A 26,184-nucleotide genomic window follows, 5' to 3' on the forward strand; every position below is an offset into this window, starting at 1 on the left:
ACTTTTATAATTACACAATTTATTTTTAAAAACTCTCAGTATACTTAGATAAACAAATAAAAAGCTTAATAAGTTCTCGTTAGTAACAAAATATCTTATCACACTTCAACTTAGGAACAATAACAAACAACGGAAAGTTTCGTTGGCATAATAGGTCGATTCTTCTATTCTAATTGAGTAAGATATATTCAAATATTTAACACTTATTTGCACCTAGAAAGAACTACAAAAATTCTGATAATTATATATAAAAACTAGTGGACCCGACAGACGTTGTCCTGCATGATATTTCAAGCAATTAGTAAAGCAAAGTATGAAAGTACCGACTGCAGCGCCATCTGGAGGGCTGATTTGTGAATCTAAACCATTCCCAGATCCCCTTGAACACACACAAAAAATTTCACCAAAATCGGTCCAGTCGTTTGAGAGAAGTTCAGTGACATACACACTCACAGAAGAATTATATATATAAAGATGTTTTGTCTGTGAAAATAAATATGTAGTAGACTTCCGGCCAGAGCACATCTTATGAATGAATTGTGACCTGACGAATTTACTATCAGTTGCTAGGTCAAAGTCCAAAAGTTTTTTAGTTAAAGATCTTTTAATACAAAATTGATTACGACAAATAAACATTGATCGTAAGTCCCTATACTCCTATACTCCCTAAAAAAGTTCTCCACCGAAAATGGGACAAATTTGACTTATTTGAGGGCAATAAAAAATGCTACGTATTTTTATGTTTTACTTACAAAATTGTAAATCTAAATATTTACTCACTCAAATGTTTCAATATCACGAACAATATATCGAATTAACTTTAATTACTTTATTTTATCACTGCCTACTAATTCCAGGTTTAGTAAACCTTTTTAAGAATGTAAAATGTTATCTTTACTTGTGCGTTTTTTACAGTTTGTGATGAAAAGGGACGTAATTATCAGTCGCAATAAAACCACTTTTTATGTGGAGCACGCACTTAATTAAATGGATACATTAACTAACAAATAAAATGTATGTATAGAGTTAGATGTTTAGGCTCGTATTGAAATTGAAAAATGTGCCCGGCCAAAATGGTTTGTAATCTCTGACAGCTGTCAGAATTCTACGGAATTAAAAATCAGATTATAGGTAGAATGCTTAAAAACTATCCTGACCCTGTATGATAGATAGATGATAAAGCCCTTAAGGACGTAATATATTGGTAGTTACGGTATAACTGACTATTAGATGACTCATGACTACTGCACGAATAGAAATGGACAATAAATTGTATGTAACGTTTATACAACAAGCGCACGCAGTATTTTACTGATTACAATACAATTACTGTAGGATACATATAATTTATGTTTAACCCTGGAAAGATAGTCTGCGTAAAATTTACGCATGCGTTTTCGAATAATTGCTCTATCTTTCTAATTAGCGCGAATCCATAGCTGTGCGTTTAGGACATCTCATTCGTGGTTGGGAGCTGCCGCGTGACGTAAGTGTCAATAAGGTAAGTGCCACCGATTTTGAAATATAACGACCGCGTGAGTCAAAATTACGCATGATTATCTTTATCGTGACTTTTATGATTTTGGCTTATATGACAGTTTTAGTACTGTTTTAATACTTTATATTATAACTAATATTATAATTTCATTTTTAAAGACATTGAGGCAAATATATACCACAATGGGGAGTATCAATTGAAACCAACACGAAATCCTGGCCGCTCTTATGCAAAGTGATGACGAGCTTCCGCGTGAGGACACCGACAGTGAAGTAGCGGACCACGTTTAAAGTTTTCTTTTTTTTTAAGTAAAAATAAAGGAGTTTAAAAAATTATCTGCAGTATTAATTACTCTAATATATGTGTATATATAATAACATACAGTTCATTAAAATAAACTATTAAACCTAGACCTACAACTAATTCAAATTCTTGCGTAAATTTTACGCATGATTATCTTTTCCGTATTACAAAATATGATTATCTTTCTAGGGTTAAATTAACTAACAAAAGTTATACAGTAATTAAATATTTTAAAAATCAATAAGACGTATCTGACTGGTATACTATAGCATTCCAATGGATAATTAAATGTTAAAATCTTTATTACACTAAACCAAATTAACTAACTTATAATAGTTAAATTTAGTGTTAAGAGATATTAAACTATTTAAGTATATAAAATTTAAAGCAATTTTTAAAAGATTTAATAAGTATTTTGATTACTTTGATAACATAAGAAATGTTTGTGTATATTATTGTTATACAATTTTTATAATAGATAATTTTTTTATATATTTTCATTCAAGGCATATTTAATAAGCAAGACAAAAAGGCCTTGAATCCTAGGTCGCATGGATAATAAAAAGTCTAAGGTCATATCGACCAAGTCTAAATCTAGACTTATGATAGCTTAAGACTTGTGTACATATGATAATCAAATGATTCATCTGTGAACACAAAACGACGTAGGAAATTTTCTTGACACAGACCCTTATCGGTCTTTACATACGAGTCTTACAATATCCAGAAATTATGAATATATACTAGGGATGCATCGATACACCTATTAGCCGATACGATACCGATGCCGATACTCTTATAGAAATATCGTCGATACCGATACCGATACCAACGCTTAGTGACTTAGAATAAAATTAAGGTTAAGTATATAAAGTTTTTTATTTTTATTAAAAAATATAAAAAGTCACAATTTTTTTTTTTATTAAAAAATATAAGAAGTCTCAAACTTTGAATAAGATTATTAAAGGTTTAGTTATAAAAATTAAGAGCAAATAATTAAATAAAAATAAAAGAAAAAACTGTCAATAATTAAAATTAACATTGATAAGATTTTTGTTTAAAAAACAGAGCATTCTCATGTTTTGGGGAGAAAGTCTATTTCGCAAGTCTGTCTGTATAAGACCTGCGGTGGAAAATAATCTCTCAGATGCGACCGAACTCATTTGAAAGCTGAAGTACTTCTGCGCCAGTTTTTTCAAGTTTGGGTATAATATGTCATTGTGCCAGAAAACAAACGGATCTGCGTCTCTCGATATATTAGGAGACCTCAGGTATTTCTCGACTTCCTCTTTGAGATCATTACAGCTCAGAGTGGATAGGGGCTCATCCTCCTCGGCCTCTTTAATAATGTTTTCACAAATGCTCCAAAGCCCACCATTAGTAGGGATCTCAGAACTTGTACTAGGTGTAGGCATGACTGTGTCTGAAATAGTTTCGGAATGCAGAGCTTCATTAAGGTTAAATAACTCAACAAGACGCTTTTTTACCGTTAAAATAGTAGACTGTAAATGAAATGTTCGTGTTTTGTAACGAGGATCAAGCGTTGTGGCTATGCAATATGTTTCATCATTTTCCAAACTATCAAATCTTTCATTAAGAGCCAATATCAAGTCAGCAGCTAACATTTGCGGTTGCGATGCATTCTCCCTTTCTGTTGCACGACGTCTAATGTTTTCTAACAATTTACGAAGACTGTTAATTAACGGAATAGCGTCAGATAACGTAGCAGTAGCTTTGCTTATTGACTTTGTAGCCTCTTCGAAGTAGCGTAAAATGTTCACCACCTCCTCCATCATTATCCATTCTTCGGTTGTAAGTTCTACTTTGCAAATTATACGAGGCAGACAAGCTTGTACTGCAACTCGTTGTTCTAGCAAACGCCTTAATGCCTGTAGTGTTGAGTCCCAGCGTGTAGATACATCCTGTATAAGAACATGATTGGGAATATTGTGTGCATTTTGCATTTCTTTTAATATTTTATTGCTGCTCGTGGAATGACTAAAATGTCCAATAATAGACCTTGCTTTGGTTATCATTTCTTTCACTTTGTCTTCTTTAAAAAGGCTGTTTTTGATTACCAGTTGCAATGAGTGAGCCAAACATTTGACAGGTAAAATATCATAGGTTTCTTGAATCTCTCTAATAGCAACACCCATATTTGGAGCGTTGTCAGTAACTACTGCTCGAACTCTATCTTGTATACTCCAATCTTGAAAAGCCTTGTTTAGATTACTTGCTATGTTGATACCTGAATGCTGAGGTCCATCGAATGGCATAACCTCAAGGCAGTAGTTTTTGTATTCAAAATTTGCATTGATCCCATGAGCTGTCAAACTAATGAAATCATTGGATTGCGAAGAAGAGTCACTTGTCCATATATCGGTGGTCATCACAATATGCGGCAGCTCCTTTAACAGTTCTAGTACTTTAGCTCTCACTCGCTGATAAATATCTGGTATAACTTTTTCAGTAATGTGGAACCGCGAAACAATTTTATAATTTGGGCATGGCTTTTTTAATAATCTTTGGAAGCCTATTTTGTTGACCAAATCAAACGGCTCCATGTCAACACATATTTCCTCAGCAATAGTGCGAGTTATATCTTTTGCCCGAATATCGTCGTCGGTGTAAAGTGTTTTCTTATTAATTATCTCCGTCAGAGTTGCTTGTCTCTTAGGTTGTGGACCATTGTCGTCATCACACTTTGTTTTTTGGATAGTTGTTTTTGACGCTAAATCGGTGTTCAATTCTCTCGAATGGTGCCTCTTCATGTGAATCCACAAGTTTGAAGTGTTATAATTTTTAGAATTGATGCCACGGGACACATTTTCTTTACAATACAAACATATTGCTTTGGAATTATCAAATGAGGAAATTTCAAAATGATTCCATATAGCACTTTTATGTTTTGAAGTTGACATGATCTTGCTATTTATTTAAAAATTCAACCAACGATAAACACACACAAACGAATTAATTACGATATGTAGTTCTGATTTTGTTTAATTTGATATCGAAAAAACACTAGCGCGATAGCAGTTAAAAGCCAACTAAAGTGTCTAGCGAAAATCGAAATGGAATACGCGGGCACAAAGCGGGCGAGAGAGACAACAAACTGAATAAAACGCGGGGCTTCCCCGGGTATAGATAGTCCGTGCCTCGTTTGCAACGAACTAGATCAAACAAGATGCGCGCTTACATTACTTTTTTAAAGCGCGAAATTTGAAAAGTATCGTTGTATCGGCAATAGAAATATCGCCGATGCCGATGTATCGGCAAACCCAAAGTATCGCCGATATATCGGTATCGGAATCGGTATCGGATGCATCCCTAATATATACCTACTATGACCGTCAAAGCCAGACTGAAATAACATTAAACGGGCATATTACATGTAAATATATGCTTCAGCGATTCACGTAAATTCCAATCCAGTTATTTAAATTAATTATTAAAAGAAAATTATTAAATATTTAATAAATTAAATATATATACGATATATAATTTCAAACAATCGCGAAATTTCAGTTATCACAACCAATTGAAAGAAATGTCTTAAATGTTTTGTTTCGTCGCTCAACAGCTCGTTACCAACCTATATTGTTTAAAATAATATTCCCGTCCCATTTTTGTACAAAAAATGGTTACTCAATGCACATACTACGCCGTATCTAATTGACTACTGTGAAGCAAAGAAAATACGTTGTGATATGAAGTTATTTGTAGAGTGACCTTGGTACTCCGTTAGTTTCATAAACGACATTGGACAAGGTCAAATATTACTTATCTAAGGCACTAATACAGCCTAAACATAAAAGTTTTCCTACTTCGAGACTTAATATTTGATCGGCACACGTTCTTGTTTTCCGTACTTCTCCTATTTATCGTATCATCAAACCATTGTTTCCAAATTATAAACAGATAACTCTTTAAGTAACATCAAAATGGCGGATACTTATCAAATGTCACACTGTTTTAAAATCATTGAATATAGATAATATAAACAAAAACAGCCATTGTATCACGATGGTTTCCTCCACTGTATAAACAGTACAAACTGAGCACAGATCATTTGCAAGCATCAGCATAGCTGCAGAAAACGCAGCTCTAAAATAATAGAGATCCAAAAATAGTGTGAAAACACAAACATCCTAATTCAATTAAGGTTCATTATTCTCTGTTGATTGATTGGTCGGCTATTTCTGCGCAATACATTGCCAATAATGCGAATTAATGATAAAAAACGTAAACAAGATCCGAACGTTATGTGAATGAAACAAAATTAGCATATGTATGTTAAATTAACATTGAATTTTGATCATTTGATGTTCTTTACTACACTGGTACCAAGGTCTCTTTATCACTTCCGAAAATTCATGGCTTTCATACTTGTTGAATAACTCGGTACTAAGTCGTACCAAAAGCGCAAATATTATGTTTAAATTAACTTTATATATGAAAAAAAACAAATGTTACCAAAATCTGAATACAGCCCAGAATAGAATTATTAACACAGATTTCCAACGGCACGAAAATGAACAAACGGGTTAGGTGACTATTTTATTGAATAGTTAGAGAATTTCGTCGTCAATTATCACTAGAAATCCGGATCTATGACAACCAGTGAGAAAAGTTTATGTTGCTATGTCAGGTATGTACTATATTTTAAGAAGTTGTTCCACTTTTTATTTTTGCACATGTGTATCAGGGTCAGGCTGGGTTATGAATACTTTTGCATCGTCTGAAGTAATATCACAATAGAAAGTGTTTTATTTCCAAGAATAAAGACTATTGCAGTCTATTATAGATAATAAAATAGGTATTGGAAGAATTAAATTAAAAACTCGAGACGTTCCTATAGTATGAAAAAATATTTTTTTAATTAATGCGTAAATTACTCAAAATGTCATTATGGTAAGATTGTGAAACGTTTAGATCAAAACTTTATCATTCGAGTACGTGTTTTACGAGAGAACTATATATACTGTATTGTCAAACAGTATAATTTACACCGACGCGAAGTTGCGGTTAATTTATGCGTAGACGCCGGCTGTATAACAGTTACGGATACAATAACATTAAAAAAGACTGCTGATATTACTATAAATGAACAGCATATATTTTACGTTTTAACGACACTAATTCCATATACATAGTTAATAACTTTAAAGCAGATAGCTTTTTTTATATTTTTTTCAAAACATAAGTTTGATAAAGAGGATGCGTAATTTTAACTTAAACATGCCTAAGTTACATTGTAAAGAATGAAACCAACTTAGGATTCTCTTTTCTTCTAAATAACACAACATCTTTTTCTATATTAAAAACCGAGTGCCCCAGTGAGAAAGAGTTTCTAGGTTTCTTCACACAAAGTATGTTTGAAAAGTATGATTACTTAATCAATTGCATTCTAAACCCTCAACATGAATTAAATCGTCATTCATTTCATCTCCTCAATGTGTAATTTACCATTTCTAATCATGTCTATTTATTAAACAGTAATAACCAAACATGCAACATTGCATGCTTCCATTATCATTTAGGAAAATTGTATTTTCCTGTAAACTACCCACAATTTACTGATTTACAACCATTCAATATTTATTTTGACTTAGCTATTGAAAATATTTATTGACATTGAATGTAGACAATAATTATAAAGAGAACAATGTCATAATTTAACTTGAGTCTCTGTTTGCCTTTTTCAAAAGTAATTCCGCATGATATAACTTTAATACTGATAACATTAATCTTTATTAATTCATCATCATTACTGAACCTTGAACAATGGTAATGAATCTGTATTATAGTTATATATTAACACTAAAAATTACATGTATTTTAACTGTACGGTTTTGTATGACTCAGGAACAAACTACTTCAAATAATAATAACCTTACCTGGTGTTTTGGGATTTTAGAACAGACTCTTTTAGAACTAGTAGTATTTGAGGATGGCGGGGGTGGTGGTGGAACCACCACACCTTTAGATGATTGCAGACGTGTCTTTACAACTTCTAGAGGGCAGGTAACTACTGCTCCCGCTGTACCTGCTACCCTGTGGATTTATATATATTTTTAAACATTTTAAAACGAATGTGTGTAAATTTAATCAAAACATTAATTCTATTATAGAATTTTATCAACAATTTTATCAAAACGGTTATCGGAATATTTGCAAGGTACCATTGACATAATATATGTATGACTATAACCTTAATAATTTACATAGGAAAACTTTCTCCAATAGTAATGCTGCAACAACAGCAATTCATTATAATCTAATACTTCTATTTTTATATTTTATAACAATATTGGACTTTAAATTTACATTAATCAATAAGAAGGCTGTCTTACTCAAAAATACCCCCTCGTGAACTAGCTATTTGATTGTATTTTGCATGTTAATTCTTGTTTAATTATCAATTACCACTAATAACTTATAACAAAAATCGTTCTTAATAACTAATTGTATTAAATTATTTACGTCGATCAAGCAAACTATTGTCAATAAAGATATGCGCCGTATCTGAGCACATGTATCGACAAAAATACGAAGGTCTACATCAAAATATGCAAATAAGTAAGGCATTCTTATTATCTAATTTATAAAAGTTAAACCCACCCTCCGGCAACCAGATGAATAGCTGTATCCCTTTGAGACATTTTAGCGCCACCAGAATAACAACATGACTGCAAGTCTAAAAATAAACAAATGCACCACTACCACTTCGAAAATAGCAATGTCTACACTTGTATTTTATATTCAATAAACAAGTTAATATTTTCCACAAAGCGAATATATGAAAGGATAACACTGGATGTTGTCGTTAAAAACACTATAGATACACTGGAAATTTTCTTGCTTTTCTGAAGAACAAGAACGATTTATCAATCCGCCGGTCACGTACGCCGCATCGAGCAAACATGTAAAAATGAGCAAAAAAACTAATTTATGTCATGGACTCATGGAGCATTGACATGTGACTATTGATAAAAATTAAAATGACAACACAAAATGCTGTCTTTATTGTCGACTGTCAGATGAAAGTCATAAGATAATGTCAATTGTTAAGTGGCCGCCCAACTCCCAACAGAGTGCACGCAACTACGACCATGAGTCAACGGTCTCAGTTAAGTTAAACCTCCAGTTAAGTTTAGATGTGGTATTACTAGACTGAGTATTTGCATTATTAAAAACAATGTTACATCGCTTTTACCCCAGTATCTTTAAAAAAAAGAGTGTGTGTACTTATGTACACGCGTTAGAAGTTATACTTCTTCGGCGTATGGAAAAAAAACCTAAAATGCAGTAGTGATTAACGATAAATATTAAAATTAATCCATAAAATTATTATTAGTAAATACTATCACGGTCGTATATGAAATTGATTTAGTAAAAACACCAAAATAATATTTATTTATTCACACTGTTTAATTGTACTGTTACAAAACACGTGTTCTTAATATAAAAATACTAGAATATACAACTTGAACATAGTTACTATCGATTTTCATGCTACTAACTTCATTCTGTTAATTTTGTGTAACGGTGCGCGCGCATCGTAAAATTTCACTCTCATCAATTTTTCATAACGCGCCTAAAGAAGTATAACTTCAAAAAGTAATAGCAATTTTTTTGTGAATTCGAAACCGTTACTTTAATAATCACATAACAAAAGCCAACTGAAAAGCTATTGTTTGCTTGTAATTAAAAAAAATTGGGAAGTTTCGTTAAAGTTGTCAGGACATAGTTTAAAAGCAGCACCCAGTGGTGCTACAACCTCTTGGGCTTGGCGCCAGATTTCTTCTGTGCCTAACACACTTGATCATGCCAGAGAGTGTTAAATTGATCACACTTATTTTTTCTCAAGACCATAATTATACAATCTTTCACTGTTTTCATCTATTTCAATTTTAGTCTAAGCCAAACTTCATGTGAGCCCGTTAAAGTTTTCCTCGTACATCATATGTCAAACTTCAAATGTCATTCTTTTATAGTTCATAGTTCATAATTCATATTTATAATTTATTTACACCAATTTTGTTACAACTTACAAGCGTGTGCATTAGAAAATAAATAATGAATAAGTAGTTCAGCTTAGTTTTCAATAAATTCGTATCAACAAAGAATCTAAAAACTATTAGAAGCGTTAAGACATGTCTAACTTTATTTATCTGGAAACGTTTAATAGCTATGATGACTATAAACAAACTCTAACCTTAAAAGTGCCAATAGAATCACTGATTTCTTATTGTATATACAAATACTGTTGTCCAGATAATGTCAAGTTATATTTTACTAACACTAATAAATCTGCAAGCCATGTGAGTCTTGAGCTACGTGTAGAGGACGTAAGCTTTCTAGATCCATTAGAAATTCCTTGGCAAGCTTCATGCTGTGTGTTTCCCGTAGTACTCTATGAGGACACTGTAATTACAGGTCTGTGCGCAGTAGCCCGTCATATCTGCAAGTACAGAAACTCGACACAAGGTACTAATGAACATGAAGAAGGTTTGCTAGGATTCCGAAAAAGTTGCCTTCAAGCACCAAATGAAGTTTCTATCTGGACAAAATTTTGTGAAATTGATATTATTAAAACGGTTTTAAAAATACTGGAATTATCAGAACTGCATGAAATACCTCTTAATATGGTCCGATTTGAGAACCATTTAAGTAAACCAGTACGGATTCATAATGTGTATAAGGTAGCTAGGGATATGAAAAGGGAGGCTTTGGAAAGTATAAAGAATACGTCTTTGCCCGAGAGAAATGAAACAAAAGACATATTGGATAATCCTAGAACACCTAAACCTAGAAAGTGGAAGTCTAATATAAAGAAAGATCTTGAAATAAATTGTTCCTTAAAAACTGAAGAATTGAGCATAAGTCACCAATTTGCTGAGGGTCCCTTCTTAACATTAGCTGACATAATATTGTTTCCATCTTATTATATATTTTTCAAGTTACTAGGACAAAATAATCTAGAAAAGTTTTTACCACTCTCATTTAAGTGGTACAAAAACTTAAGCAGTATATCAGAGTTGAAAATATTAACACTTATTTTAAATGAAATAAAAAACATAAAAACTGTATCAATACATAATTTGGTACTGCCTGAAGCAGATGATGTGAGTTTATACAAATCTGATCCAAAGAGACATAATCCAAAAAAGAGGTTATTTACTAAGCCTGAGGATATTGAGAATGCAATAAATACTCTTACAAGTGACTTAGAACTAAATATATTGTTAAATGAAACTAATAGTAGTATAAATTGGCAAACAGTACCTGATGGAGCAAACCCATCAGCTGGGCACTTACCTGATGTAAGGGTGAATAGAAAATCACAACAACTTGAAAATTTAACATTGGCGGTTACATCTATGGCTCAAGATGGAGATTTGATTGTAGACTTCTGCAGTGGTAGTGGACACTTGGGAATACTAATTGCACATCTATTACCTAAATGCACTGTTATACTTTTAGAAAATAAAGAGCAATCATTGCTAAGAGCTAGGCACAGAGTACACGAGATGGGATTAACAAATGTATTATTCTTTCAGTGTAACCTAGACTTTTTTGTAGGCAAATTCAATATTGGTGTTGGTTTACATGCATGTGGCATAGCAAGTGATCTAGTATTGGATAAATGCTTAAAGGCCAATGCAAAATTTGTTCTATGTCCTTGTTGCTATGGGTCTCTGCAAGCCACAGATCGACTGAAATATCCTAGGAGTAAAAGATTTAGTGGTATTTCTATTGATAACTATTTATGTATTGGCCATACCGCTGATCAGACTCATGACAATCATCCTCTTACTGAAAGAGGTGCCCGCTGCATGGCTATTATTGACTCAGATCGTGGAAGGTTAGCTGAGGAACATGGCTATACAGTGACATTATCTAAATTAAAACCTCTGTCTTGTACTCCAAAAAATAATCTACTAATTGGTGTACCTTCATGAAATAAAACACTTGTATATAAACATGGTTTATTAAATATACAATTTGTTACAACTGTCTTTTAAACACTAACTTCCAGTTAAATGTTTTACATTGTTAGTAATATTTCCTTATATCTTTGTATGCTCCGCATATTATAATGAATAGTATCATATAAAATACATAGCGACCAAGTCTGAGCACAACTGCCTGCGGTGGTACTCTGTAACTCAATGGCTTGAGCTTTACAGAAAATCGCCAGGATAACTAGTGTGAGTTACAGTTACAGAGTAAAAAGTCGCTTAAAAATACATAACATATGGCAGTAAAAAGTAAACAAATTCTCTTAAAATATGGCAAGGTAATCACAAGTGTTTTGGCTGATTATAAAATTGTGATAAACAGTCTTTTATTAAATTGTTTTCATATCAATCACACTTGGCGTAAACAATTGCTGTACGGCATGGAATATATACCTGAAAAAAATATATAATATAGCCTGAAGTAAGAACCACATAAATATATAATACTCTTAAAAAATAACTAAGAAAAAGAAGTGTCTTTAAACTCTGCTCCCGTTTGGAGTATATTAGATAGGCAAAAGTTAGCAATTTAGCTTACTATCTCGTTATAACAGTACGGATTCATAATGTGTAGCTGTGGAGTCTAAATCATTACCCTAATGGAATAAACAAATTAAGTATTAACCATAAATTTGTCAGCTTTTAGACTTTCAAGTTCGGTATAGAAGTGGATGCTTGTCAAAGCTGGGTTAAAACGATAGCGGGATAAAAAAAATCAATAAAAATATCAATATTTGGAATTTACCTGAACCGAGTCTCTCCTATTACCCCATCCACTATTTAAGGTGAAATGAAACTCGCCGTCCGGTTCTACGCGACCAAAGCCGCCATATTTCTTACTATCAGAGCATAACACCGCCTAAGAATAATAATCACTTATTAAAACATAAACACAGGGAACAGAAGTGGTGAGTTCCAATCATGGCTTTGTACCAATATGGACTATTCTCTCTTTGTGCGCATTAACGGAGGATGCCTATCGTAAAAATATGTGTCAGTCACAGAAGGCTGATCACCTTGTTTATTAAGAAAAATAAATCATCACAAGACAGATATAGAAATCTGAGGCTTGCTCCTTTGCCCCCTGGGCAGGAGGCTCGTCTGATATTAAGTGATACGGCCGCCCATGCACACTCTCAATGCCAGAGGGTTCGCGAGTGCGTTGATGGCCTTTTAATAATTGGTGAAACTAGTAACTACCTAAAAGGTTGTTTTAAACATAAAAATCTTAATCATTAGTAAACATGCTATCAAATTTTGTACCAAATTAATAGACAAATTAAAATATAAACAGACAGAAATTAATCTTCAAATTACGGAGAAAACTAGAAAATTCTCAACTTAAGAATAATAACTTTATCCCCTATGTTTTTAAACTTGTTGTTCTTGAGTTTGATCCTTTTGTTTGAGTTTGGTGAAGTTTCTGAATATTGTTACTGGAATAGTTTAAAAAGCCGAAGTGTGCTGATAAAACACACCCTTACCTGGTATTTGCCGGGCACATCCACCCCGACTCTGTAATCTGTGAAACTTTGTGAAGGATGGAAGTTGAAGACAAATAGCAATCCAGCTCGCTCGAACGCTACCACCTTATCGCCTTCGTGCTTGCAAGAAACATAAGCCTGAAATTTATATTAAAATATTAAGAAAGAATCATTTATCGACACAATAGAATCGTATAACAGCAAGAAAAATAGAAGTGCTAATTTGGTTCCACTCGGTAGAGAAGACAATCCCTCGGACAATTTAGGAATACATGAACGTAAAAACAAATGTTTAGTTGTTTATTTATAGTACGGAGCAAACGGGCAGGAGGCTCACCTGATATTACCTGATCTTGGAAACACACTGACAATGGCTCACGAGTGCGTCACCGGCCTTTTAAGAATTGGTGGCTTTTCTTGAAGGGGTCCTTCAGTCGTATTGATTCGGAAGTACCTTCAGTGGGCAGCTGGTTCCACATAGTAGTGGGCGGCAAAAATGCCTTAAAACGCTCAGGAACGACGGACGTTGAGGTGATACGTGATGATTAAATAAATATATTTAGAAATTTTAATAATTGATCGGTTCAAAATGTAAGAAGCATTGCAGCTTAAACAATAATTTTGCGAAACAAAAAAATTTGCTCTTGTCCGTTCTACGGTTTTGAATTAAAAACGCAAATTGTAATAAAACAAGCCTCTACGAAGATTTAATATATTAAACCATAGTGAAAAATATGAGATGGCGTCTTAGAGACAACAATAAGTTATTTCAAATAGTTAATGTAGTTTAAAACTAGTACGTAATAATAGTACCTAAGTATAACAATGGTTATCATTATTTTTATATGGCAAACACATTAAACACACAACGTTACCATGGTAACACATGGTATTAACGTTGGCTTAATTTAAGGACCTTATGTAATCTCTATGATTCCGACTGAAGGACTCTGTATCCATGGATATGAAATAAATTTTAAAAAAAAGTTGGCTTAAATCCACGCTTAATAATGAGGCCGTGTATGTTTAGAAAACGTCATTAAAGATTTTTTTCGCCCAAGAGGCAGGCTTAAGCTTTTCGACAATACCGCCTCCGCAGTTTTGAAGTTTGACATTCAAATAACACGAATAGTTAATATATTTTAAAAACTTACCGGATTCGACCTCAACCAGCCATATTTCTCTTCAAGCATTTGCATGTCCCTATCAAAATTATTCAGGTATTTATATTTGAGTAAATCATTGTCAACTAACGGCCACTGTCTTCGTGCGTAGTGATACGACGAATTGTTGCCCGCTCGAGGGAAATCCAACCATTCGGGGTGACCGAATTCGTTACCTGGAAAAAATATTCATTTAAAAAAACGTAACACGTGGAATTCATTGCATTTTAAGTATGTAATTACGTTAATATGAAACGAGAATATTGGATTCATGGTTACTGTAAAAAAATTTTTTTAACATATTTAAAAAATACACACACACACATTGCGATTACATTAATTTATTTTATGTCACTATATTTTAAATAGTACCTAGTAATGATTCTAGTATGAAGTTAATTAAATGTAGAATTACAAAATTCAGAGTTCTTTAAACTCGGAAGCGCAGATGGTAGATTTTTTCCTACTTGATATTTTGGACAATTCACACAATATCTTTATAAATTGTATCCTATGTGTTATTCTGATGTATAAGCTATATTATTGTAAAGTTTCATTAAAATCCATTCAATAGTTTTTACGTGAAAGAGTAACAAACATCCATCCAAACTTTCGCGTTTATAATATTAGTAGGATAAAGTCACATCTCGTGATGTCTGCAGCAAGAGACTTAAGGTAACAGACGGAGCCCTACGGGTAGGATCAAAGGTTCAAGGTGGTATTAATTATTATCTCACGATAATTAAGGGTCGTTCCACAACTGAGCGTTTCCTAAGGCAGTTTTTGCCGCGCACCACCACTATGTGAAACCAGCTGCCAACTGAAGTATTTCCGAACCAATTCGACTTAGGGTCCTTCAAGAAAAGAGCGTACCAATTCTTGAAAGGCCGGCAACGCACTTGAGAGCCTTCTGGCAGTGTGAGTGTCCATGGGCGGCGGTATCACTTAACATCAGATGAGCCTCCTGCCCGTTTGCCTCATATTACATTTAAAAAAAACCTAGATGAATAAATGACTTTTGAATATTTGAATTGTGAATATTTGAATTTTGAATATTTGAATTGTGAATATTTGAATTTTGAATATTTGAATTTTGAATTTTTAAAGATATGGAATGAAAATAATTTATTTTGGAACTTACCGATAAAATTGAGGTACGCCTCCCCGCCCAACGCGTGTGTGATAAGTCTTATCATACAGTGTAAGGCAAGTCCTCGCTCTATCACTGGATTAGGCTCACTCAGCGTACTCATGTGGGAGTACATATCTTTGTCCATAAGCCAAAATGCGATTGTCTTATCGCCAACAAGGGCCTGGAATTTCCAAACAAAGATAGTATAGTATGTATACGCATTGCGTGATATGACAATAGTGATATACGTGAACAGTGTGGGTTACAAGACGTAATGACAAGGATATGATAAGGAATGCTTAATAGTCTAAGATCCGGCTACAGGATTAGTGCGTTAATCGGTTATTTGCTAAAAAAACAAATTTTTGGAGTTATACTTCTTTAGGCGCGTTATGAAAAATTGATGAGTGAAATTTTACGATGCGCGCGCACCGTGACGCAAAATTAACAGAATAAAGTTGCCCACGGAAGATTCTACGGCATTGGACATAATTCAATAACAACATTCGAATAATAATAGAATTTATGTTACACTTAATGTAAGAGAATAATAATAAATATTTATTTATTTAATTTTTCAAATGTAAACTGAACGTTATTGACTATACTGACTCCTTTTCCAGTCTTTGATTATTTAATTGTGGAGATACGTGGTCTCTACCTACCCCTTCGGGAAAAGGGCTAACCTAACCCCCTCGAAGCGCACTATTACTATATTTACACATTTTATATTTTAACTTTCTATTGCTCATTATTGTACTGTAACAGGCTCCTGAAATACAATGTTTATCCAGGAGCCTAGGACTCATTTTTTATTTAATCAGTTTACGGCAATGACGGTCAAATTACCTGATCGTGGCTTTCAGCATATGCCACGGTGCCCTCCATCCACCTTCGATTAGTGAGAGTATGAACAATATGTCCCATTTTCCAGTTTTCATCTTTCTCTTCTTTTAACAGCTTTATCCACATATCGGGGATGGCCATGCCTAGGCGGTAATCGAAGCCTGTACCACCTTCCTTCACTGGCCGACCCGTTGCCGGCATTCCTGATACATCCTGAAATAAACCATTTTAATAAAACAATATATTATATATTATATATATATATATATATTTATATATATATATATATATATGTATATATATATATATATATATATATATATATATATATATATATGTTATATATATATATATATAACATATTTATACAATAGCTAACATATTTATTTGTTTAATATATAACAAAAAAATAACAGCCGATATATGGAAATCAACTTATATAAAAGGATTTTTAAAACCTACAAAAAAAATCTTGCTTTTATTTATAAATTAATTTAAAAACCTACATTAAAAAGGAAGAATTTTCGAAACAAAGTTTTAAATAAAATGTATTTTTCTGTTTTAAGTACTTTTATAGCACTTTGATTTTTATTTGTAGCTTCATAAACAAAAATATTTCTAATTTAATTTAATTTGTTACGTGTCTTACCTCAGCAATAGTAATAGCTCTGTTGTCTATGCCATGGACGAGTTCGTTAGCCAACATCAAATACACGAGTGCCTCTGTATCAACATTAAGGCCGTAATATTCGTCGTAATGTCCTGAAAAGCCTTCGCCGATACCACGGCTGTGGTACAACATTGATGTTACACCATCAAACCTATTACCAAATTAAAATCATTTTTAATCTAAACATTTCATAATATCATGGGTCAACAAAATTAGACCTTGACTTAATATGAAATTTCGATTAGTCGAAAAAAAACTATAACATGAAAAGGTTTAATAAAATAAATCAGTGGCGCTACAACCTCTTTAGGTTTTGGCCTCAGATTTCTGAATCTGTTTCAGGACCTTTTTTTTTGAAAAGGTTTGCTTTTGTGTTTAGGAGACCGACTGAATGATATTTTTCATAATCTGTGGTTTTCATTTTTAATAACCATGGGCCTTAGTCAAGATGCCTTAACAGTAGTGTATGTAGAAAGTCTAAAACTAAATTTGTATGGATATTTCGTGTCGAAAAGTTTTCATGCAAATTTAGTTTTTCACTTTCTACATACACTACTGTTAAGGCATCTTGACTAAGGCCGCATAACCATTCAAATTATTATGTTAATTTACATCTGATCGTTCTTTATCAATCAAGTGCCATCTAGCGGCACTATGTGAACGTAACGCTCTGATCGCGCGGTATTTTTGAATGGATTAAAATTAATAAACAAAATTAAAAATGAGTATTTTTACTATAACTAATACAAACGCAAACTTTATAACAATAAAACCGAAAAATCATAAGGTACACTTTAGGGCAAAGAACGTTTTTTTTGTCGTCGTGTAATAATCAAGTTTTTGATATATCTTAAATCTTAATATATATAAATTACGTGTCACGTTGTTTTACCGCTATGGACTCCCTAAACTACTGAACCGATTTCAATCAAATTTGCATACCGTGTGCAGTTTGATCTAACTTAAAAGATAGGACGACAGCTTACATCTTCATTTATACCCGCAATATTTTTTTATTGCAAATTATTTGTCTATTATTTGATATAATATTTGATCAATTCTAACAGATGGCGCTGTGTTGAAAGTACCAACGTTTCACATAAGCTACAATTTAATGGCATAGCCACCAAAAAAGCATGGTGATCCCCATGACTGGTATTCTCCTACCGTTTCCCTTGAATAGTTTGCTACTATGTAATATAACAAAAACTTTAGCCACAGCAACGCTTGGCCGAGTCTGCTAGTAGTTTATATACCTAGTTTTATGTATACATTTGTTTTAAAGTCACACACAGTTTTCTAATTTCTTAAGTTCTATTATTAAGTAAAAATGAATATCAGATGTTGTGTATTAAATTATATTAAAAATTTATACCTGAATCCGTCAAACTGATATTCCTCTTGATACCAACGGAGATTCGACAATAAGAATCTTAGAACTTCAGTTCTGCAAAATAAATATATAAAAATAAAAAGTATATATTAGCCGAGGCCAGAGAATTCTGGATAAAGCTGGAGGAGCCCTTTGGAAAAAGCAAATAAATATTATTATTTTAAATGGCATATTGTTAATAGCAAAGATCGGATGTTTCCGATCCGTTGCGATCCCGTTTATTATTGGGCTTTTAAAGTGAAACTTTTATTACATCGTCTCAAACTTTTTCGTCTGTGTGTTGCATGTCGCGTGACGGTCGGCCGCGGAGTAGGGATAAAGTGAATAGCGCTCGTCATAGCAGCCAAGGCCAATATGGCGGCGCCTATAGTTCGCAGCAGCTGACCGTGTAGTGTGACTATTATTTAATATGTGTTTATAATCTAAATAATTGTTAAGTATTATGTATGTCGTAGTCTCTAAGACACAGAGTTCAATAATAATATTAGTTGGAGACTTAGTCTACTTTTATTATTTCCCATTATCATTCCAATTTTCCAAGTATAAAATTAAGATTGATAAAGCGATTATTAATCCCATAATGGAATATTATTCCAAAATTTTATAGTTCAATGTCTATAATGTGAAAAAAAGTTTCACTTTTACTGTGGTTTCATAAAACCACACAATCCTTTTTATTATTATTATTAATTATCTTATAACATCAGGCTCGTGGTTCGAGTCAAAACATATGTTTGGTCGATGGGAAATTGAAAAACAATGTTTGTACGAAATTTAGTTAAATATAACTTACTCTGAATAATTAAAAAGCCGACTATCCCACAAGGAATGTGTTCCCCTGGGACCATCGTGGAAGAAGCACGCCGTGGTGCCATCGAACTCGTTGAGTCCATCTAACGTGTTTTTGGACGCGTGCGAATGTACTACGTCTAATAATACGTATATTCCCAATTCGTGGGCTCGGTCAATTAGCTCTTTTAGTTCGCAGGGGGTACCATAACGACTAGAATATAAATGTAAGTAAATAAAAAGAAAACCTTACCTTAGTTAATTGCTGCAAAATCAAGAAGTTTATAGCCTAGATTTGCTATTTTGTGAAAGTTGATTTTTTTTTTTGGAAATTGTAAATTTTTTTTTAGTAAAATAGGCCCCAAACCTACTGGAACAATTTGAAATATTCTAGATACTAATAATATAGTAGGAAGTAACCTAGCAAGTACTTTAAGTTACTTGATATTTTGGATAATTCACACAGTATATTTATAAATTGTGGCCTATGTGTTATTCTGATGTATAAGCTATATTAATGTAAATTGTAAAGTTTCATTAATATCCATTCAGTTTTTACGTAAAAGAGTAACAAACATCCATCCATACTTACAAACTTTCGCGATTATAATATGAGTAGGATCTGTTTTATGTAAGACAAAGCGTAAAATTTTAGTTATAAAAAGTAAGTCTAAATACCTGCTTGCAGCAAAAAAGCTGGTAACTTGATATCCAAAGGATGCGTAATAGGCATGCTCCATTATTGCCATTAACTGGATAGCATTATACCCTGAAAGTATTTAATTATTAGAAAGAGATTTAGAAAGAATTTATTTAATATTTTAAAATCATTCTTATGATAAATGTCATACTGGCGAAACTTGGAATATCAATGTGGTTTATTTTTAAATAAATATAATAATTGGTTGTTGTAAAGTCTGTAAACAAGTAGTAAATTAAGTTTTAGGAATCAACAGTGTTGCCCTTTAAGTACTAAAAAGTTTTTAATTCCTTTAAATTTTCATATTAAAATACAAAGGTTAAAATATAAAACCCATAATTTGTTAACAATAAAATAAACCAATTTTGAGTTTAGGCTTAGGTCAAATGAGCAATAGGCATTAAAAAATCTTTATTGGAACTTGAATCTCAGATACATACTATTTCAAAACTAATGTTTTAAAGTTAATCAACTCAATCCATGAAAAGACTTTAAGCATGTGTTACTTATGGTAAGCTGATGATATAGCGTTATAATACTTACCAAGATTTTTGATCCGTTGCAGAATATTATCCTTAAATTCAGTGTATGTCCCAACTCTTCCTTCCGGAGTGGCAATACCAACGTGGCACTCATATATACGAAGAGAGGCTGGCCTAGGAACTTTTGGATGTTTGAATTTGTATGGCTGTGAAAGAATATAATTATTAAGATAAATATATTAGAAGATGTACTGAGTTTTTAAATACAGTAGTTAGTCAAAGTAAATAATATATTTTTATACTAACTCAATAAGTAAAGAGTAGTAAAAAGAAATGCAGAGCTCTTTATTGTAAAACAATCTATATATATATACTAGCAGACCGGCCAAGCATTGCTGTGGCTAAGGTTTTAGTTATATTACATAGTAGTAACCTATTCAAGGGAAACGGTAGGAGAACACCAGTCAAGGGGACCACCATACTTTATTGGTGGTTATGCTATTAAATTGTAGCTTATGTGAACGCTGGTAAGTACTTTTAACACAGCGCCATCTGTTAGAATTGTGACTATATATTGCGGATATAAATTGAGATGTAAGCTATCCTATCTTTTAAGTTAGATCAAACCGCACACATTTGTGCAAATTTGATTGAAATCGGTTCAGTAGTTTAGGAGTCCATATCGGACAAATTATGTGACAAGTGAATTATATATATTAAGATATGTTATATATTCCAATTACTCACATTATTTGGCCGGTAAATAAACTGTTGATATGTGAACCCCTCAAATGGCTTCACATAGCTTGCCCAGGGAGATACACGGTACAAATTATCATTAACAATAATTTGTACACGGCTCTGATGGTGTAGGGAACAGCTGCGATCTGCATTTGGTGGAATATACAGTTCCCACTTGCCATATTCTAACTTTTTAAATGGATGACTTTTGGTGTTCCAACCATCTGAAATTAGTAAAAGAATAATTTAATCTAAAATTTATGATTGCAAAAATCTGATTAAAAAGACAAATGAATGAGATTAGAATTAAAACCATTGAACAAGTTAAGCCTTAATTTTGTTAAATAACTTCATATTCTTATTGTAGTTGAGATTAGTCTTACTAAAATCTCCCTGAAGATGTATTGAATGAGCACCGGGTGCCCATTCCCTCCAAGTGACAGACCCATCAGCGCCAAATTGAGGACCATAGTATTTGTAAGCTGATGTGAATCCTTGTAATCCACCATCCCATGAGTTCATCCTATCCCAAATGTCTTTGAAGCAGCCATATCTGTGAAGACATTAGTTTAACCTTACTTCATACTTGAAATAACCGAAACGAAGTATCTTGTAATTATTGTTTCCTTAACGACCTTGAAAGGTGAATATATAAGTTACTACAATTATGCTAAGTACATAAAAGTAAAGTAGTAACAATAGTAAATATTAACATGTAAGATTTTGTATAATTTTGTATTTGATAAAAAAATTCCACTTGCAGTTATTATTAACTATGAAATAACAATTGATTATCACTTCGAAATAAGATCTACATTCCGAAATTCGATTTTCGCGGTTCACGTTTGGGAATTGTGCCGTTGACAGGTTTGACCTTTGGTGTGACATTGTAGATGTAAAATTTGCCGCTTAAAGCGCTTTACTTTTGCAGATTTTTTAAAATTCAAAATTTTAAATATATACATGATTAAAGAAACACCAACTTTAACAGTATTCATTTATAAGTGAATACAATGTATTGATATGTTTCTTTTGTTACAAGTTATTATAATTCTCTTATTTTAAGTAATTACGACAAATAATCTAAATAAAATACGAAAGCATTACCAGCGCTAAGTTGTCAAATTATTGTAAATACACAACATAACCTAGAGTGACTACGAATATCAAATTTTTCATTTAATTTACAGAATTTTATCACAATCTTTCTTTAAATTAAGGTAATGTATCTCACCTTCTACGTATTTCTCTTTCGTATGGCTTCAAATACCCATCTCGTTCAAATAATTTTTCAATATCAGGCACAGGCACGTCCATTGGATCCATTGCTGAATAATTACCTCCCATCCTATCGTATAGATATAGTACGTAGATTTACAATACCAGTTTATGCGCACGCGCACAGCCGAGGGTACCGATAATTCTTGATTGAATGACAAATAGGTATAACATTTCTCATTTAAACCAATGATAAGTATATATTAATAACTGTGGTAAAAATATTATCATTAGGTTGAGAGGTCAAGTTGATTATCCTATCATCCACCTTGACAGTGCATCTTAATTATGGTCCTTTATCATGTAAATATTTTAATAAATTTACAATCTTGCATTACCTTCCACAATATTCAAACGAATATATTAAGTGAATGGACTTCATATTCATACTTGATTAATATGATGAATTCAGTTATAGTAATTTCATATTAACACTAATTAAGTTTTTGATAATATAATGAGATAATAATATAGTGCATTTATATTCTGGATACAATAATTTATTAATAATATCATATTTATTGAAAATTAATTTTTAACCTTCAATATTATAACTCGATTTTTATGATGCATTTTATTTATTTTCAAAAAATCACTACATAATGAGATATTAAGTAAATTTTGTAAATAAATAAATAATATCATATTTTATAAAATGTTGTTATGTAATTTTAATTTTATATACTAAAATGTTTATAAAAAGTAGGGGAATTAAATAAAACCTATAAATTACATCCTACAATATCTATTTTCCTATAATAATATGATAACTATAATAAGAACTAAAATATATCAGAACCAGTTCTCTTTGCTCTGACAACAGCTTCATCAGGCTGTAATTTCTCTTCCTCTGATGGTTCAATGGGTTGGTCGTTTTCATCCAGTTTACCTTGCTTAAAGTCCAAAACAATCTTTTTACTATACACTGCATCAAATAGTTGTTGAGATGTAAATTCACTTTGGATAACATCTTCAGTTTTATATGAGACATATGGTTTAAAAGTGCAATCTTTTAGGTCGGGTACAATTAGTTCAGGAATCATTTCTGGTACAGGTACAAATTTTCCATTTAATTCATATCCTGTATCACGTACACCTCGTTTGTCTATCGGTAGCTCGCGATTTGGCCCCATTTGTTGCAATTTGTGGAATTTGGAGCCTCTTTTGTTGGGAGTAAGAAATTTCCTAAAATTTCTCTTTCCTTCCCTTGGCGCGGAGAGAGAAATCCATCTCTTTGATATCGAATTTATCAATGGAACAATTTTGGACATACCTAATGTGTTTTAAATATTTTAGTATCAAAGAAATCTATCGTTTTTGTAAAAATTTAAATTGTAACTTTAGCGATAGGTATAAGGTTATATTTTGAAAATACACCATACATGTCAAGTGAATTTTGACATATATCGAACTTTGACTTGAGTCAAACGTCACGTCAATAATGCGAGAAATGAGTTTTTATATAATATATACTACTAGGATCACGCAGTATTAGAAAACAAAGGACCAACATGGTATTTTATGTTCGTTGGATATTTTAGCGAAGTTTCTATGCTTCTTTTGTTTAATCCCATCCATTTAGAATTTGACCATACAACCTGTATGCTGTTATAGTCTGGCTAATTAAAGAAGATAATTGAATTATTGGAAAACTTTCGGATGGCAACGGAGAATGTCATTGAATTTCTTAGGTAAGTATGATAGTATAGTATAGTATAAAGGCCGATTTACATTATCTTAGTGTTTAGGAGAGTGCTTTAGTACAACTTGAAAGGCAAGTTCTTTAGCGTAGCGTTTACTAAAGCAAGTAGCGTTTACATGTTTCAACTAAAGTACTATCCTAAAGCACTCTCCTAAACACTAATGATAATGTAAATTGGCCTTAATAGTGAGAACTATTGGTAAGCTCACTGATTTAGAGCAGAGAGACATTATAATAAAATCACAGAACCAGTACTTTGAAGAAATCGCAAATTTCACGGATTCTGATTTTGATTATTCCGAATAACGTTGTGTTTTATAATAAATATAGTTTTAGTTTTCCATGCAATGCTAGTCATTTTAAGTATCAATAGTAAAAGACTAAATACGTATAGTATTTAATTTCATAGAAATACAGTTGCTATCAATGTACAACATACTAAAATAAAATCAAGCATCAAGTAAGTTTCATCCACAAAATATATCAAACTTTTAGGGATACCATACTATTTTTTTTTATTTGCCGTGATTTTTCGTTATCCTTTTTCATTAGCCAGAATCTAGAGTGTGTAGATAGAGTGTAGGTAAGAGTGAATATAAAATGAAATTTGACCACCTTATTCGTAATCCAGGAGAAATGTTCTGCTGTGATCAGGCAGCTGGCTTTTCTAGTGGGAGTGCCATGCTGTTGCCTTCGGGCTTCAGCCAAATGGGCAGGCACGATCGGGGCAGTACCACTGTCTCTCAGAAAACCTGCGTGAAGGGATGCAATAGGTTCGCCTTATTGTACTCGCGTTTCGTGCGGTGAGAGAGATTTCCGGTTTAGGCGACAGGCGTTCCTGCAAAGCGGCTTTGCGCCGTAAGCGTGAATGCTTTAAAGCCTGGGCAGAAGCAGTGACATCCTATGATGCTACTATCGGCGAACGTAGAAAAGCATACAATTGCGCCTCCAGGTCCTTCAAACGGGAATTCGCACGTCAGTCACCAGGTCCTTCAAACGGGAAGTCGCAAAGTCAGAGCACGCGGTCCAGTTTCGCGGTCATTTGGAATATACTGCTGCGAGCTGGTACCCACTACCCAGTACCAGCTCCTTCCGCTTGACCATATTCAACGGAGAGCGATTCGAATCGTCGACGACCAGACTTTCCGCGCGGCTTGTTGCAGATCTCTCTGCAACTTCTGCCACATTTACCATGGTGAGTGAGCAGAGGAGTTGTTCGGACTAATACCTGCAGCTGAGTTTCATCATCGGACGTCAAGGCAGAATACAAAATACCATCCGTATCACCTTGACGTCCGTCGTTCCATAACTGAGCAATTCTTAAGGCAATTTTTGCCGCACACCACCACTAAGTATGTGTTACCAGCTGCCCACTGAAGTATTTCCGAACCCATTCGACTTTGTCCTTCAAGAAAAGAGCGTGCCAATTCTTAAAAGGCCGGCAGCGCGCTTGCGAGCCTTCTGGCAGTGCGAGTGTCTATGGGTGGCGGTATCACTTAACATCACGTGAGCCTCCTAACCGTCTGCCTCCTATAATATAAAAATAAAGATCATTTTATGCTTTAAGAAAAACATTTCCCTCACCTAAATGTCCAGAAATCGTTCTATAAACCATTAGGAGCTATAAAACTATTGTGTGTACTACCAAACTCTATTTTTTTGTACTCTGCTAACTTGATGGTCACAGTGCGGTCTTAGAGGAAGCGATACAGTTTTGACATACGGCGTAGAGAACTAACTTATTTGTAAAAGCGGTCTCGATTTTGATATTGATGAATATTATCATATATAGTTCTTTTCATGAAAGAAGTCCCCCAGACGCGGCGCTGCAATCGCATGACGTAATGTTGCCATTTATGAGTAAAAAAATTACCTATTTTAATTACATTTAGCAGATGTAATTTATCAAATAATACTATTTTCTGCATACTTCGATGAAACAATATTTCTGTTATAATAAAAAGTATATTTTTAT

The 26,184-nt window shown here is 33.0% G+C and overlaps 4 protein-coding genes across 4 annotated transcripts in view; 1 reads left to right on the forward strand and 3 right to left on the reverse strand.

Annotated features, from left to right (window-relative positions):
• The window catches only part of LOC125060999 (mitochondrial carrier protein Rim2), a 38,914-nt gene extending 30,173 nt beyond the window's left edge, over nucleotides 1-8,741 (reverse strand). Inside the window, exons 1-2 of the mRNA XM_047666136.1 lie at nucleotides 8,426-8,741; nucleotides 7,702-7,858 (exon numbers count right to left, since the gene is read on the reverse strand). Of these exons, the coding sequence (XP_047522092.1) occupies nucleotides 7,702-7,858; nucleotides 8,426-8,466 (198 nt within the window). The 5' untranslated portion in view covers nucleotides 8,467-8,741. The remainder of the gene's footprint in view (nucleotides 1-7,701; nucleotides 7,859-8,425) is intronic.
• A 1,281-nt stretch (nucleotides 8,742-10,022) lies between these two features.
• On the forward strand, nucleotides 10,023-11,821 carry LOC125060676 (glutathione S-transferase C-terminal domain-containing protein homolog). The gene is made up of 2 exons (XM_047665669.1): nucleotides 10,023-10,155; nucleotides 10,244-11,821. The coding sequence occupies exon 2, from the start codon at nucleotides 10,453-10,455 to the stop codon at nucleotides 11,767-11,769; it is 1,317 nt and encodes a 438-aa protein (XP_047521625.1). The 5' UTR covers nucleotides 10,023-10,155; nucleotides 10,244-10,452; the 3' UTR covers nucleotides 11,770-11,821.
• Nucleotides 11,785-22,672, reverse strand: LOC125060675 (1,4-alpha-glucan-branching enzyme). The gene is made up of 14 exons (XM_047665668.1): nucleotides 22,464-22,672; nucleotides 21,613-21,782; nucleotides 21,236-21,453; nucleotides 20,550-20,694; nucleotides 19,985-20,075; nucleotides 19,311-19,520; nucleotides 18,500-18,571; nucleotides 17,104-17,275; nucleotides 16,458-16,667; nucleotides 15,618-15,789; nucleotides 14,468-14,652; nucleotides 13,314-13,451; nucleotides 12,575-12,688; nucleotides 11,785-12,222 (listed from the first exon to the last, which is right to left on the reverse strand). Exons 1-14 carry the CDS (start codon nucleotides 22,574-22,576, stop codon nucleotides 12,175-12,177), a joined length of 2,058 nt encoding a protein of 685 aa, XP_047521624.1. The 5' UTR covers nucleotides 22,577-22,672; the 3' UTR covers nucleotides 11,785-12,174.
• Nucleotides 22,673-23,240: 568 nt separating this feature from the next.
• LOC125060963 (39S ribosomal protein L41, mitochondrial) lies at nucleotides 23,241-23,908 on the reverse strand. Its single transcript, XM_047666095.1, has one exon. It carries the CDS (start codon nucleotides 23,776-23,778, stop codon nucleotides 23,290-23,292), a length of 489 nt encoding a protein of 162 aa, XP_047522051.1. The 5' UTR covers nucleotides 23,779-23,908; the 3' UTR covers nucleotides 23,241-23,289.
• Between the last annotated feature and the right edge of the window lie 2,276 nt (nucleotides 23,909-26,184).

Source organism: Pieris napi, chromosome 22, assembly GCF_905475465.1.
Source record: "Pieris napi chromosome 22, ilPieNapi1.2, whole genome shotgun sequence".
NCBI lineage: Eukaryota > Metazoa > Arthropoda > Insecta > Lepidoptera > Pieridae > Pieris > Pieris napi.

Coding starts and splice junctions, on each gene's coding strand:
- LOC125060675 (XM_047665668.1), bottom strand. CDS start 22,576: ATGGGAGGTAATTATTCAGCAATGGATCCAATGGACGTGCCTGTGCCT. Junction 18,572..19,310: donor CGGCTTTTTAATTATTCAGA/GTAAGTTATATT, acceptor TTTATTTTGCAG/AACTGAAGTTCTAAGATTCT. Junction 13,452..14,467: donor GCTGGTTGAGGTCGAATCCG/GTAAGTTTTTAA, acceptor TATAAATTTCAG/GCTTATGTTTCTTGCAAGCA.
- LOC125060963 (XM_047666095.1), bottom strand. CDS start 23,778: ATGTCCAAAATTGTTCCATTGATAAATTCGATATCAAAGAGATGGATT.
- LOC125060676 (XM_047665669.1), top strand. CDS start 10,453: ATGGTCCGATTTGAGAACCATTTAAGTAAACCAGTACGGATTCATAAT.